Below are 15,705 nucleotides of genomic sequence, written 5' to 3'. Positions count from 1 at the left end.
GGACTCCTGGCATACATCCTGGTTGATATGGGATATTATTTTTTTTTTTTTACATATTGATTTGCTCGGGGTTTTTTTTTGTTAAGGATTTTAACATCTCTTTTCTTAAGTAATGCTGGTCTGTAAATTTCTTTCTTGCAATGCCCTTGTCTGGTTTGTTATTATGATTATAATAGTCTCATAAAAGGCACTGGACAGTGTTCCCTCCTCTTCTGTTTGCTGAAAGAGTCTGCTTAGAAATGGTATGGTTTCTTCCTTAAATATTTGATAGAATTAATTAATCAATGTGAAGGTCATCTGGGCAGCAAAATTCTTTGGGGTGAGGTTTTTTTTTTAATTTGCTTTGTTTTGTAAATCAGGAAATTATGTATTTTAAACTTATAGGTATACAATTTATACATTTCTATTAAAGCATTTATCACATTGTATTTATTGGTTCTTTTGGTAATTAAACTTAATGGCTCTGTAAGTTTATACTTTTTAACGCATCTAGAAATTTTTCATTCATTGTTATTCAAATACTTTCCAGCTACCTCCCCCCGCCCCCCGCCCCAGGAATCCAATTATATATGTGTTGCCAGTTGATATTGGAATTGTTCCATTGGTCACTGAGGTAGCATTCACTTTTTCAGCCTTTCCTTTATAGAATTTTACATTTCTCAGAAATTTCTCTTTGGTTCTTTTCAGTAGTTTCCATTTATCTCATTATGTTCACATTTTCCTTTAAATCCTTGAAAGTATTTATCATAGCTATTTGGAATCCTTATATGCTAATTTGATCATCTCTGTCATGTCCAAGTCTCTTTTTAAGGACTAATTTTTCTCCTGGTTAGGAGTCATGGATTCTTGAGTAATAGCTTTAATTTCTAAACATTTGAGGATTTTCTAGGCATTGTGCTGTTCTTAATTTCTAATTTAATAATTTTGTGGTCATAGAGGATACTTTGTTTGATTTCATCTGTTTAAATTTCTTGTAGCCCAGGAGAAGGTCTATGTTCCTAACTATTCCATGTTCACTTAGGAAGAATGTGTATCTGTAGTTGTTGCATGGAGTATTCTATAATGTCAATTAGATCATGTTGGATGATAGTATTGTTCATATCTTTCATACCTTTGTTGATTTTTTTTGTCTAGTTATATCAATATTTTGAGAGAGGGATATTAATATCTTCAACTATGGATTTGTTTATATTCTTCTTTAGTCTGTCAAATTTTTATGTATTTGAGAGTTTTGTTATTAGGTGCATACACATTTATAATTGTTATTTCTTCTTGAATAAGTTTCTCCTTTCTGATTATGAACTGCTCCTCTTTATGTCTGGTAATATTTTTTGTTTTGAATTCCCCTTTATCTGATGTTATAACTACACCAGCTTTCTTGTACTTAGTGTTTGCATGATATATCTTTTTCCCATTCTTTTTTTTTAAACCCATTTGTGTCTTTATATTGAAATGTATTTTTTTAATCAATAACATATAATTAGGGTTTTGCCTTTCACAGTGACTATGGTAGGCAGAACAGTGGCCCCCCCCAAAGATATTCACCTCTTAATCTCCAGAACGCACGAATATGTTCCTTTATGTTATAAAAAGGACTTTTGCAGATGTGATTAAGTTAAGGATATGTGATGGGATATTATCCTGTATGATCCACATGGGTCCAGTGTAATCTCAAGGGTCTTTGTCAAGGAAAGACAGATGTAGGAGATTCAGAGAAGTGGGTGTGATGATGGTAGCAGAAGTCAGGGTGATGTGGGGTCATGAACCAAGAAATGCAGGCAGCCTCTAGAAGCTAGAAAGGCAAGGAAATAGATTCTTTCCTAGAACATCCAGAAAGATACAGCCCTGCCAACACCATAATTTTAGCCAAGTAAGACTCATTTGGTACTTCTGATCTCTAGAAACATAGAAAATAGATGTGTATTAAGCCACTACGTTTTTGGTAATTTCTTACAACCCAAAGAGGAAATTAATATAGGGGGTTAAATCTGTTTAATATGATTATTGATATGATTGGATTTAAATCTACCATCTTGTTACTTGATTTCTGTTTGTTCTGTGTTTTGTTCCTCTGTTGCTACTTTCTTGTAGGTTTTTTTGAGGGAGAGGGTGGAGATGAAATCAGTATATTTTAAGAATTCCATTTTATCCTCTCAATTGACTTTTTATTTGTGGCCTTTTTATTACTTTTTTAGAGGTTGCACTAGAAATTACTTGTTTTTTTCAAACTTATGTTCAAAAAATATTCCATTTCTTCAGGAATTATTTAAGAATTTTACAAAAGCATTCTACTTGGGGTTTTTCTGAGCTTCTCAGATCTGTTCTTTGTTGTCTTTAATTAACTCTGGAAAGTTCTTGGCCTTTATCTCTTCATTCTTTTGCCCCATTTTTCTCTTCTCTTACTAGGATTCTAATTAAATATATGCTGTACCATTTGATAGTGTCCTGTAGATCTTGGGTGTCCTGTTCAATTTTATTTTTCATGCTTTGTCTCTCTGTGTTTCAATTTGGATAATTTCTAATGACTTGTTTCTGAGTTCACTGATTCTTTCCTCCTCTCTGTCCAGTCTTCTAATAAACCTATGATTTCATGCCATAGCATGCTAGAAATTCATTTTTAGCATTTCCATTTGGTTCTATTTTATAGTTTTGGGTAGTGTCAGTGAAAATGGTGGAGTAAGGACCTCTGAAAATTCTCCCTTCCATAAAAGCCATGAAAATGCTCAGAGTCTTTTTTTTTTTTTCAGAACTCTGAAAAATAACGAAAGGCTTGCAGCAATCCAAGAGCATTTGTTCAAGAAAAATGGTGAATCTCAGTAAGAACAGTGATCTTCATGGCATTTTAAATAGTCTTATTCCCATTCTCCTATCCCCAGTTAAACAGTAACTTTGAAAACCAACAGCCACAATCATGGTAAAAACCAACGGCCTGGTAACTACTGGACAGGGCAGAGAAGGACTGGAATTCTTCAAAGTCCCATGCCTAGAGAGTTGTCATTATTTTTCCTGTCTGGTGATTCCTGGAAGAAACCACTTGCAAGGCTGTTGTTACTTGACTTGACTCAGAGGTTGCCCAGTGGAAACAGCCTTTTCGTAGGAGGCATTTTTCAAAAACAACCAGAGGCAATTGTTGAACACCATGGCTGCTTGAGGAGGGGGATAACAGTTTGGGTAAACAGTAGGGTAACCCAAAAGCTTAAAAAAAAAAAAAAAGAAAAACTACTCACAGCTAAGATCATACTCAATGGTAAAAAACTGAGAGCTTTTCCCCTAAGATAAGGAACAAGACAAGGATGTCCACTGTCACCACTTTTATTTAACACAGGAAGTCCTAGCTGCAGTAGTTAGACAAGAAAAAGAAATAAAAGGTGGGGCGCCTGCGTGGCTCAGTCGGTTAAGCAGCTGCCTTCGGCTCAGGTCATGATCCCAGGATCCTGGGATCGAGCCCTGCATCGGGCTCCTTGCTCAGCAGAGAGCCTGCTTCTCCCTCTCCCTCTGCCTGCCGCTCCCCTTGCCTGTGCTCTTTATCTCTCTCTCTGTGTCAAATAAATAAAATCTAAAAAAAAAAAAAAAGAAAGAAATAAAAGGCATCCAAATTGGTAAAGAAGTAAAAGTTTCACTATTTGCAGATGACATGATATTCCACATGGAAAACCCTAAAGACTCCTCCAAAAAACTATTAGAACCGATAAATAAATTCAGTAAGGTCACAGGATACAAAATCAATATACAGAAATCTGCTGCATTTCTATAAACTATATAATGAAGCAGAAGAAAGAGAAATTAAGAAAACAGTTCCATTTACAATTGCACCAAAAATAATAAAATACCTAGAAATAAACTTAACCAAAGAAGAAAAAAAATCTGTACTCTGAAAACTATAAAACACTGATGAAAGAAATTGAAGATGATACAAACAAATATAAAGATATTCCATGCTCATGGATTGGGAGAACAAATATTGTTAAAATGTCCATACTACCCCAAGCAATCTATACATTTAAATCAATCCCTATCAAAATAACAACAGCATTAAAAAAACAAAAACAAAAAACCCAGGGGCACCTGGGTGGCTCAGTCGGTTAAGCGTCTGCCTTCGGCTCAGATCACGATCCCACATCAGGCTCCCTGCTTAGCAGAAAGCCTGCTTCTCTTTCTCCCTCTGCTGCTCCCCCTGATTGTGTGCTCGTTCACTCTCTCTCTGTCAAATTAATAAATAAAATCTTTAAAAAAAACCCAAAAAACTAGTTAACAAGATGTTCATAGAAGACTTTGAAAAACTCCCAACATATTCTTGGGAATCTAGAAGGTCAGATGAATGTGTAAGGCTGTGCACAAGGAGATCTTAAGAGATTCACACCTAGATACATCATAATCAAACTGTTGAACACCAAAGTCAAGAGGAGAATCTTGAAAGTAACAGGATAGAAGCAATTCATCACATGCAGGGGATCCTCAATAATATTAATAGTTTATTTCTCATCATAAATAATGGAGGCCAGAGAGTGCCCATTTCTCTGTGAAAATTCTCCCTCTTTTCACACATGAGGTCTACCCTTCTTTGCTAGATTCTTTAACATACTGATCATAGTTCTTTCAAAGTCCCTCTGTGTTACTTGTAACATCTGGACCATTGTTGCCTCTGATTCCATTGAGTATTTCTCTTTATGGTAGGTCATTATTTGTGTGTGCATGTGTGTGTGTGTTTACATTTTTGATGGAATGCTCAACCTTTTCTGTAAACAAACAGTAGACACTGCAGTATAGATGTCCAGTGAAGGGTTTTCTTTTGTTCTATAAGATCATTAGTATGGGGGCTTGGGTGTCTTATAATGGCATATAGTTAGATTTTCTTTTTCTTTTATCCAAAGTGAGAATCATTTTCTCTTAGAGATTAATCAGTTTATGTTCTGTATTTATTATCTATTCCTAAATGAGAAATTACAAACTTTAGTGGTTTAAAACAATAAAGATTTACTGTCTCACAGTGTCTGTAGATCAGGGATCTGGGCACAGTTTACCTGGGTGCCTCTGTCTCAGGGCTGCAGTCTCATCTGAGGGCTCAGGGTGGCTCTGCTTTCGTGCTCCCTCATGCAACTGTTGGCAGGATTTAGTTTCTCACTAACTGTTGGCTAGAGGTCTCCCTCAGTTCTTTATTGTGTGGGCATCTCCATAAGGCAGCTCACAACATGGAAGCTTGCTTCTTTAGTGTGAGCAGGGGAGAGAGGATGAGCAAGACAGAAATCACTATTTTTTTGCAGTTGGAAAGGGACATTCTATCACTTTTTGCCATATGCTATTCATTAGAAGTTTGTCACTGGGGGGCGCCTGTGTGGCTCAGTTGGTTGAGCCTCAGAGACCCTTGGTATGGGCTCAGGTCAAGATCTCAGGGTGGTGAGATGGAGCCCTTTGTCAGCTTGTGCTGGGCATGGAGACTGCTTAAGATTTTCTCTCTCCCTTTACCCCTCCCCCACCAAGAAGTTTGTCATTAGGTGCAGCCCACACTCAAGGGGAGGGCATCACACAAAGACAGGAATATCAGGACATGGGCTCACTGGGGACCATCTCAGAAGCTGTCTACCATGTATTTATTGTGATAACTGACTTATTTTTTCCTTAATTTTATTTGGGATTTTCTATTTATAGCCTCTTCTCCTCCTCCCCTCATTTTCCTTCAGCCCCCACCCCAACTTTCTCATTGCTACATCTTCCTCCCTTCCCCATCTCATTTTACCTTACCCTCCCCAACCCTCCCATACCTTCCACTCTAACATATGTCATCCTCCTTCCTCTCTTTTTCCTCCCTTGTCTTCCTCCTCCACCTCTTCTTCCTCTGCCATCCCTTTCGGCTCTTCTGAAAGAGTTCTTAGACACTGGTTGGAATCTGTCAGTCTGTCTTCGAAGTTTTACAGCTTTTCTTTCATACGTTTTATCTTTATCTTCTGTTGCAACATTCTGGATCACATTTCTGTGCTACTTTTTAATTTGCTAATTTCTGCCTTACTGCCCTCAGTTTAGGGTTTGTCTTATCCATTTTATTTTTTATTTTGAAGAAATTTAAATTCATAGTGTGGGGGTTGAGGGTTTTCCTGTTCCAGGTTCATAATTTCTTCTCTTTAAATCAGAAATTCATTTATCTTTTGAGTACCTCAAACATGCACTATTAAAATCCTTTATCACGGCGCCTGGGTGGCTCACTCAGTTAAGCATCTGTCTTCAGCTCAGGTCATGATCTTGGAGTCATGGGATCGAGTCTTGCATCTGGCTCCCTGCTCAGTAGGGAGTTGGCTTCTCCCTCTTCCTCTTTCTCTGCCCCCCTCATGCTCTCTCTCTCTCTTTCTCTCTCTCAAATAAATAAAATCTGAAAAAAATTGAAAAAAATCCTTTATCAATTGGAAATTTGAACACTGGCTGAATATTTGGTATGTTAAGGAATTAATTTGGTGGGATATGCAATGGTACTATGGTTTGGTTTAGGAAAGCACAAGTCCTTATCTTTCAGAGAAATATATTGAAGTATGTACTGGTGAAATGATCTGCTGTAAGAAATTTGGGGGTAGGGAGAGGGTGGGGAATATAGGTGAAACAAAATTTCCTTTAGTTTATAAATTTTGAAGCTTAGTGATGGCTCTCTGGAGTTTTATTATTCTGTCTCGTGTCTTATTTTTGCATAATAAAAAAATTTTTAAAACTCCTTTGTCATGATGTCCCATAAAATTAATTTCATCTGGAGTGAATTCATATTCCAGTTGCTGATTTTATTGGTAGCCTTTCTAAGCATCACATTTCTTCACATATTTGGGATTTGGTTTGCAGGCTCATTTTGAGTAGGAAGTTTGATTTTTGTCTTGTTTTGCTTTGCTTTGCTTTCTCTGTCATTTTTGTTTCTCCCTGCCAAGCATTTTTCTGGTGATCTACACCTGCCACCCACATTCAGGGGCAGGTGTAATTGTGGCCTTCTGAGGCCCCTCTCCTTGCTGGTACTAGTGGTGCTGCAGAACTGGGATGTGAGCAGGGGAGTTGATTCATATGTGGCCTGGGGCTGAGTGGACTGGAGCTGCAGCCTATGGGCTGAACCTCAGCCCTACATGGAGTCTTCCGGAATTTTTTTCATCAGCTTCTTATTCCTAGGGAGCCCTAGGTTCCAGGTGGCCAGCCTGGCTCCAGTCCCCCTGCTCAATGGAACAGGCTTTGTTCTGGCTGCCTCTGCTGACTCCAGACCCAGAGCCCAGCAGGCCTGGGGCTCCAAGCCTCACCTACTGTTTTGCATTCCTGTTCTGTTGGATGTTTTAATCTTGTTTTTGAACCTGGCCATGTCTTTTTGGTCTCCTGTTTTTCTATTTTATCTGTTCTTGCTATGTGTTTAGAGCAGGGAAGATGCATCAAAGTGTGAACTCACTGTGCTCTCTTGGCTGGAGGAAGTCCTTGACTAAATCACTGAAGATTCCTTTCAATTCCCCATTCAAAGACTATAATCCAGCAAGTAGATCTTCATAATGGTGATATTTTGCCTTTGTACCGGAGACAGCACACTTTACTCAGTATTTTTTTCCCAGAAGACTGGCTTGGAAATCTCCTTAGAGAAAATAACAACCCGCTACCCCACAAGTTATTCTGCCTGTAGCCTCCCCAGCACATATCCCTCTCTAAAATTATCTTATTTTTCTGCATACACATTTGTCTCTCCCACTGGGATCTAAGCTCCATGAGAACAGAAACTCTTTCTCATTTCCTTTTTGTATCCACAACCCCTTTGCGATAGTGTCTGTCACGTGGTAGGCACTCAATAATGTTCTGATAAATTACTGAACCAATCACTGAAACCTGCCTGTGCCTCCTTAATTCCATGGTCATGCTGCGAAGTACCTGCTGCATGGCCTCTTGGGAGTGCTGGGAGTGCCGGGAGGCACGTATCAGACTGTGGCAGCTATGCAGAGTGGCCAGTGTGTCTGATGCCCGCCTTCATTCATTACAACAGCGTCGTGGATGCCCCCCTGCATCAGTGCCGGCTAGGCACTGACAGCCAGGTGTATGTATCGCATTCATTTGCCACAGCCCCTTTTCGTGTGTCACCTCCTGTCCATTGTCACTCACTGGATTTCATTATAGATCTCAGGGATGAACAGGGCGGGTAGGTGGTGCCTGTTAGCAGATGGGGCGGAGGCAGTGAGCCTGCCACCTTGCTGGCTCTCCATGATGGAGGCGAAGGCTTTGGGGATATGCTGAGGCAGGCCAGGCCCTTCTCACAGAGCTTCCTTTGCAGTGGGTGCTACAGACTCATAGCTCTCTAAAGTTAATCACTTACTTACTTGGTGTCAGCGTCATGGTGTTACAAATTGACATGGCTATAAAAGAACACCTCCATATCCTAATGTTTCTTCTTGTGTGTGAACAGTCTCTCTGTGACCTGAGGAAGCCTCAGCTCTGCGTCCCCTTTCTGACATAGAGGCCCATGCTGGCACAGGCCCAGGAACCATGAGCTGAGGAAGCATCCTGATGTGTCGGCGGGAGGGAGGGTGGCCTCCTCATCTACTGCCCCACCAACCTCAAGTGAACGGCAGCACAAGAGCCTCGTGGCAGTTTGGCTTTGAGATGTCGTCTTCCTGGTTGGCTGGGACTAGTGGCCAGAAAATGGCAAGTCTGGAGCCCCGGGAGATAGTCCTGTCTTGGCTGCTTCATTGTGTCAGACCAGCTTCTCTTCTGATTGTACCAGGGACAGCTGATGGTTAGGGCCCCAGATGGCTGCGCAGGGTCCAGCAGAGATTAGCCATGCTCCCATTCCTGGGACACTGCCTCGGTATCATGCTTTGAAAAATCCTGCGAGAAATCCCCAGCATTCAGTCTCACTGTTTGTATTTAGCTTTTCTGAAGTGTTGGCATTCCACAGGCATTCCAGAAGCCTTCTTGGCATTTTTAGATATTCTACAGCAGCCTCAAGAGCCAAGTTTCTGCTCTGTTTTCCATTCTGCAGGTAAGGGGGACATACCCAAGAAAAGGATAGCAAATTGCTCAAGCTTATGGGCCGGTCGGTGGTGGAGCATGACTGTCAGCTCTCAGGTTGTCAGCCCACGGCCAAGCCCTGCCGGCCGGGTCTCCCTGAGACACTGCCGAGTCCTCTAAACCCAAGCCTTTCCTCAGGTGCTGTCGCTGCTGTCCTGTGCTTGGCTCCTCATTACTGGCCCCCTGCTGGGCTTTAGAAACTTTTCACTTCAGGGGAGTAGCATTGTCGAGGAAATGGGCTTTCAAAAATATCAGTTCTTGTCCTACTTGGTCTTTTTGAACAGTTCAAACCCATGCGCTGACACCATAGTATGGTTTGAAGGAAGCAGCTCAGGACTTGGAGTCACGGTAAATTACCTTCATGGTGGGCCTCCATCATTGATTAGCTCTGTGCTCCTGGGGTCATGATAATTAAATGACACAGGAGCCTGAAATGGGGCTGGAGCTCACTGGGCCCTTCCACGGGGCTGACAGTGATCAGATGGCATTACTTCTCTGCACGAGCATTGAGCCAGCCCTCTGGGCTCTCAGATCCTGGGCGGGGGACAGGCCTTGGGGCCTTGTCCCACAGAGGTCCTGAGAGGCTCCAGGGCCATGGGTGTCCCAGGCAGGAGGACACTGCCATGACACTCCCTTGGTGGAGGTCTGCTGTGACCCCACCTGTTTCTGCAGGGGTTTCCTTAACCTTCCACACAGTCCTGTGGGGCAGATACTTCTGCTTTAGCCTCGTATATTGTACCTGAGTAAGCTGGAACTAGGTCACCCAACTAGTTAAGGGTGGGGCAGGTCCCACCATAGGTGTGCTAGCTCCAGGTTGCTTGCCCTGATTAGGCAAGACCCTCAGCTGAACTGTAACCTTGAGGGAAGGTCCTCAGCCATGTGCTCCAGCCGTTCTGTTTGTTCTCTGCCGGTGGGTGAGGGAGCAGCTGTCTCTCCAGCTCTAGGGTTCTGGGGTTCTGATACTGCTCACCTTGACCTCTGAAGCAGGGAGTTTACCTCTCCAGAAGAAGGGCATTCTGGTATCCCTGCCTCTGGGAGCTCATGTGTGAGTCAGTGGCATGGTCTGGGCCAGGGGTGAGAACTCTGGCCAGGGAACAGCTCTGGCCCTACCAGGCTGTGTGGTCTTGAGGCAGTGCAGCTCTGTGGTCAGGCCCTGCATCTGCTGGGGCTCAAACCCCAGTTCTTCCCTCGTAGCTGTGAGCTGAGACAGTCGCTTAGCCCCTCCATTTCTTCACCTACAGGGGCATCATAATATTCCTGCCTACCTTTTAGGGGTGTTGTGAGGGTCAAATGAGAAAGTCTATGGGAAGCACTTGGACCAGTACTTGGCACATAGTAAATACTCAGTAAACGTGAGTGCTGGTCTTCTGTGAAATGACTCTAGCAGCTATGCACCTTGAAGTCCTCTGTAGGGTACGTAAGTGATGTAGCATAGCGTAGGTTTTCAACTCATGATGGCTGCTCTTTGCATGGTCAGTGTCTCTGGGAACAGAATCTCCCTGGTTTTTCCCCACAGCTCAGCCCAGCTGCTGCCGGCTAATGTGGGCTTTGTTCTCTTCCCACTAGGCCAGGGAGCTGGAGAGCCGGGAGGCAGAGCTGAGCCGCCGTGACACCTTCTGTAAGGAGCAGCTGGGGCGCCTTGGGAGGAAGGTAAGGCTCCTGTCGGCTGCCTTGGGGGGCCAGGTCCTGAAAGCCTCCACCCAGGGTTCACCGCCGCTGTGGGGCAGAGAGGAGCCTGCACTCCCGATTCCCCACTTGCCCCAGCAGCCGGTCCCCCTGCGGACCTGCCCTCCTGTGCCTGGAAGCACCATACCCCCACCCTTTCCACAAGTTGTATTCACAGACATAATTGGTTTTTTAATTGGCCCACTTTTTGTGACTGCGGCTGGCTGTGCTGTAGTTCAGTTTTAGAAAAAATTCACTTTCACCACAGGGCGGTGCTGAGACCTAGCCTACCTTTCTGGCTTTAGTTAAGCTGCATTGGATAAAAATAATAATAACGTGAAGTCTTGCTGTACAAATATATTAAAGTTGTATTATTGATTTTCTCCTGGGAGTTGGGGAGATCAAAGTGCACCATGGCTACACACTCCCTACTTTTCTAGGGATAAGCCTTTGAAATAAATGAGATTCAAAGACATATCATCATTCCTTTTTTTTTGTTGTTAAGCCTACAACGACTCTTGAAAATTCATTTGGTAACTTGCTTACTTTTGGGGGGGCTTAATTTGTTGATCATGACAGGTTTTTCAAAGAAACAGCTTAAAACATGGAAGGAGATGGTTGGGAGGTTTAAAAAAATTGTTCTTCCTTCTGTCTGAGATGGCATGCCAGGCAACCTGAGCCATCAGCTTATTGCAGGCAAATCTTCGCGAATCGTTTGTCACGCTTTGGAGCTTTGAAATTGACAGTTTGCCTGAGGGGCTTGATTTCCATAGGAGTTTTCTCCTGTGGCATGGCACACTGGAGGCTGGCGGAAACGTGGATTTCTGGATTTCCAGACGATGGGACAGGAGGGACACTCCTTGGTCCGGGGACACTCCTGTCCACCTCCTGCAGGGTGTTTTAGGGGACGGGCAGAATTGTCATGTGGACACCCAGCACCGCCCGCCGGGGGTAGCGTCGGCGTCATCCTGAAGGCCAGCAGGGCACCTCGAGCGGCTTACAGAGGTGGTCCTTAACAAGGAGAGGTTTCCTGGAACGACCTCCTGCCCAGGTTTGACTGTAGCTGTAATGACAAGGATTGTGATTTGAGATCCTGGAAAAGGGTAAAAACATTCCACCAGCCATAGCTCTAATTAGCACAGTTGCCCATATGTTCATGAGCGCAGATTTTTTTGTGTTGTTATGTGTGTAATTCTGCGGTCTCCTGCTGCGCTCCTCTTGCATTTCCCTCTCTGGGTTTGGCTCCTAGAAGCATGTTTGCGGGTGTCTGCTTGGGGTGAAGGGCAGTAGCCTTACAGCGTTTTTGTGTCTCAAATCTGTTTTCCCCTTGTCACTCTCCTTTCTCATCCCCACCGTAGTTCTCCTTCAGCCCAGCTCTCTGCTTTGCTGAAGGAAAGGAGATTCTCCTGGATGAGCCCTTCCTTTTCATCTGTTCTTCCCCTCATCCTACAGGGAAGCCCAGACTCCTTACATATGCAGATGTGGGCTTTTTCTAAAATGAGGTTTTCCTACATGATTGTGAAGTTATTGAATGCTTCCAGAAGGAGGTGCAAAAACATGATCACCTGCCTGACTCTTAAATACTAGCATTTTGCTGGTGATAATATACAAACGGAAAGCACCTCCAACATCCTGGAAACTAGAGATCGGTAAGGGAAATGGGGTGGGGGGTTAGGGGGTAGAAGGAGCACTGGAGAAGGGGGAGCAAAGAGGCACAGTCCTAAAACTTAATTGTACCAGTCTTGAGAAAGGTTTTCCATCTTCTCCGTGGATAATTTTATTCCCGTAATGGCTGGGAAGATGAAGAACACGGCATCCGACAATCTTTTTTATTAGCTGTTGCTTTTATATAATTCTGCTTTCATTTGTTGAATACTCTCAGACCTTGACATTTTCAGCTTCTGTACACACAGCTTAAGGGCCTTCCAATCAGCAGGCTCCTTTCTTTTTTTTTTTCCCGTTTCCTCTTAAGTTTAGAAACTGATGGTGGAAACCTGTTCAGGGGGAAACTTGGAACAGCTGCTGAATCATCCTCGACCACACAAAATAGTTGGGAGCATGGTCAGGGGCCAGGAAAGGTTGGGAAGGGGGCACAGAGGCCTGGGCTTATGGGGGTGCCATGCTGTGTCCACTGGCCTCTCAGCTGGAACCCTGCTGCCCTTCCGCCTGGAGGACACTGTTTTCGAGGGCTGGCCCGTTGTGATTGGCAAGTAGGGAAATCCTGTGCAGAATCTAGACTCATTTTCAAGGGGGAGGAGATGTCTTGACCCCTTTGTACTGCAGTATTTATTCCCTAGATGATTATTCTTGAGTGTGGAAATCATATTTTGTAGGGCTCCTATGCTTTATAATCTTTCTGAGTAATTGTTCCTCACGCCCACACTACAAGATCTAAGTGAGGAGTGTTTTTCCTTTCATCACAGAGAGCAGTGAGCTGCTGGGGATGCCGGGGCCTGGTGAGGGTCTTATGGCACCTGGGAGCAAACCCCAGACATGGTGTTCACATGCAAGCTGTGAAGCAGTGGCAGCATGTGCTCACGGTGGACCTGGGCCCACATGCGGCCCTGCACCACTGCCCTTTGCGGCCACACTGTGCGTCCTCATGTCTCAGTTTCTTTGTTTATAAAATGGAGGTGCGGGTGCCTTCCTTAGGGTGTCAATGGGGACATTAGAGGAGGTAATGTCTGAAAGGTGTTGGCATGTTCCAGTGCCTAGCAAAAGTTGGCTCCTCTCTTTAGTGTGCAGTGGTTGTTGGCAATTCTCTTTCAAGTCCTAATGCTTCAGGTTTGGCTTAATAGGTGAATGTGTGTACACGTGCATAGATGTAGGCATGCTGAGATGGATTTTATCATCAGTGGGCGGCTGCTCTCTGGGATGCAGAAGCCTCCTCTCTGGGCTTCACTGGGCTTTTCTTGAATGCCTGCCATGGCATCCGTCTGTCATTCAGGATGCAGAGGAGTAGAAGACGGCTCTGTGCAAAGCAGTATAGAGACCATGTGCTGCGCACAACTGGGTGTTTCTCATGTGCCTGACAGTGTTAGAGAACAGGACCATTTTCCATTTCTGTATGTTGGGCGTAGAGTCCAGGAAGGTGAAGCTGTGTACCACCTTGACTGTCAAAGGTGTGGCTACTGAACCTCTTGCCAGCTTAACTGTCCTCCCAGAACCTTTGCTCAGCTGCCCTCTGTGGTTTCCTATAGTAAACTGAAGAACTGGGAGTAGACTTCACCCACACTCCCCCTCGATTCAGCTCTCTCGGGGCTAATGGTGACTTGTGCCCCATCAGAACCAGCAACGTCTACCGTCTTCTGGTGGAAGCCTGGGTGCCGGGTGGCTGTGAACCCGACAGCCATTGAGCTGACCACCCTGACTGGCCAAAAATGTGTCTTCTGCCCTCAGCCACGGGGCCAAGTCGGGGAGGTGGTGGGGAACGAGCCCTAGTTCAGCCTCAATAATTTACTAGCCTTCTGACTCTGAGCAAGTTGTAAGTTCCAAAGCCTCAGCTTTCTTATCTTTGAAACGGGAATTTGAGGACTGACCTGCCAGTTGTTTGGAGGATGAGCGCTCATTTGTGTATGAGTATCTGATGCAGAACTATTCGGTTCTCTTTCATGTCATTTCCGTCCTTTTCCCCCTTCTTTAATAAATGCATAGCCATTCACTAATTCCATATTTGTTTAATTCTGTTCAGTGCCCAGGGATGGCTCCAACAGTTGTGGTTCCTTCCTCAGGGAATTCACAGCTCAGTTTGGGAGGGGAGGGAGATGTGAGGAAGAGGACCCCAGGTGGGAGGATGCCTGAGTGCCCGCTCCCCGTGACCAGGCCTGGCAGCCCTGTAAAAATGGTCTCACTTTTTTCCAAACTCAGCAACTGCAAAGTGGGGAGTGCATTTTGGGGGTCTAGCTTCACAGACTGGAGGCAGGGAGAACCTGAGAAATATGTGGGTTCTTCCTGGATCTCGGGCTCTTTCTCCCAGAATGTAAATCTCTATTCCTGCCCCCGTTGGGTGCACATGCCATCCCAACATTGATATGTGAACAGTCAGCCCTTTTCCCGTTTTTTCTCTTTGCTTCTACTCCAGCTTTCTTTTTTTAAGGAACAACTGTCATGTGATCCTGCCAAGCCTGCAGCTTTCTCAGTGACAGCACTAAACAGCCCCCTGCCTGGTGTCCCTGGGGGTGCCAGTCAGAGTCTGTTCAGGAAAACAGGAGCTGCTCTAGGATGCAGAGGAAGAGGAGTTAAATACAGAGGATTCTGCTTTACAAGAGAAGGTGGCCCACTGGTAGGGAACACGTGGAGAGGGCCTAGCCTCACACATGTCAAGGAAATGCAGTCACAACCATAAGGTGACACCATTACATACTCAGTAGGACAGTTAACATGGGAGCGATGGACACCACCAGGTGCTAGCAAGGCCATGGTTAACCTGAGCCCTCACACACTGCTGGCAGGGGGTAAATTGGTGAAGCCACCTTAGAAAACTGTTAGCCATTGTCTGTTAAAGCTGGACACAGGCATACCCTATGACCCGGCAGTTCTGTGCCCAACAGAAATGTGTCCGTAGGTTCACTGAAGAACCAGACAAAAACCATGGAGTGTTCATTGCCGAATCATTCACAATTGCCCCCAAGCTGTCAATGGGAGAAAAGATAAATCATGGCAGTTGTCACAGTGGAGGCCCAGAGGGGCATGAGAATGAACAGGTTGTGGCCACAGGCAGCGATGTTGGTGACTTTCCCCAACAGAACGCTAAGCAGAAGGGCCAGAGAAGAATACATCCACGTTGGATGGATGTATTACCTGAAGTTCGAACACAGCGGAACTAATCTGTGGTGGTAGAAAGTGGCATAATGGTTATCTTTGGGGTTGTAATGAGGAAGAGAGTATGTAGGGGTAGGGTAAATATGTGGGGTAGGGTAAAGCTCCCTTTTTTGACATGGGTGCTAGTTCCACAGGTGGGTTCGGTGGTGAGAATTCATCAAGCTGTGCTGGGAGGTTTTGCACTTTTCTGTTAGCATGTTCTACTTTATACAAAGTTGG

General features: G+C 44.5%; 1 protein-coding gene across 2 annotated transcripts in view; it reads left to right on the top strand.

Annotated features, from left to right (window-relative positions):
- CHCHD6 (coiled-coil-helix-coiled-coil-helix domain containing 6) overlaps positions 1–15,705 on the top strand; it is a 269,141-nt gene that overhangs the window by 146,527 nt on the left and 106,909 nt on the right. The window contains exon 5 of one of the 2 annotated variants that reach the window (XM_025860281.1): positions 10,567–10,650. The exons of the other annotated variant lie outside the window; for it this stretch is intronic. Within the exon in view, the coding sequence (XP_025716066.1) occupies positions 10,567–10,650 (84 nt within the window). The remainder of the gene's footprint in view (positions 1–10,566; positions 10,651–15,705) is intronic. 2 annotated transcript variants of the gene reach the window in all.

The sequence above is a fragment of the Callorhinus ursinus genome, unplaced genomic scaffold (genome assembly GCF_003265705.2).
Source record: "Callorhinus ursinus isolate GAN/ISIS: 27379988/994484 unplaced genomic scaffold, GSC_fseal_2.0 scaffold119, whole genome shotgun sequence".
In the NCBI taxonomy this organism is placed as follows: Eukaryota; Metazoa; Chordata; class Mammalia; order Carnivora; family Otariidae; genus Callorhinus; species Callorhinus ursinus.
This window is presented reverse-complemented; position numbering and strand designations above follow the sequence as displayed.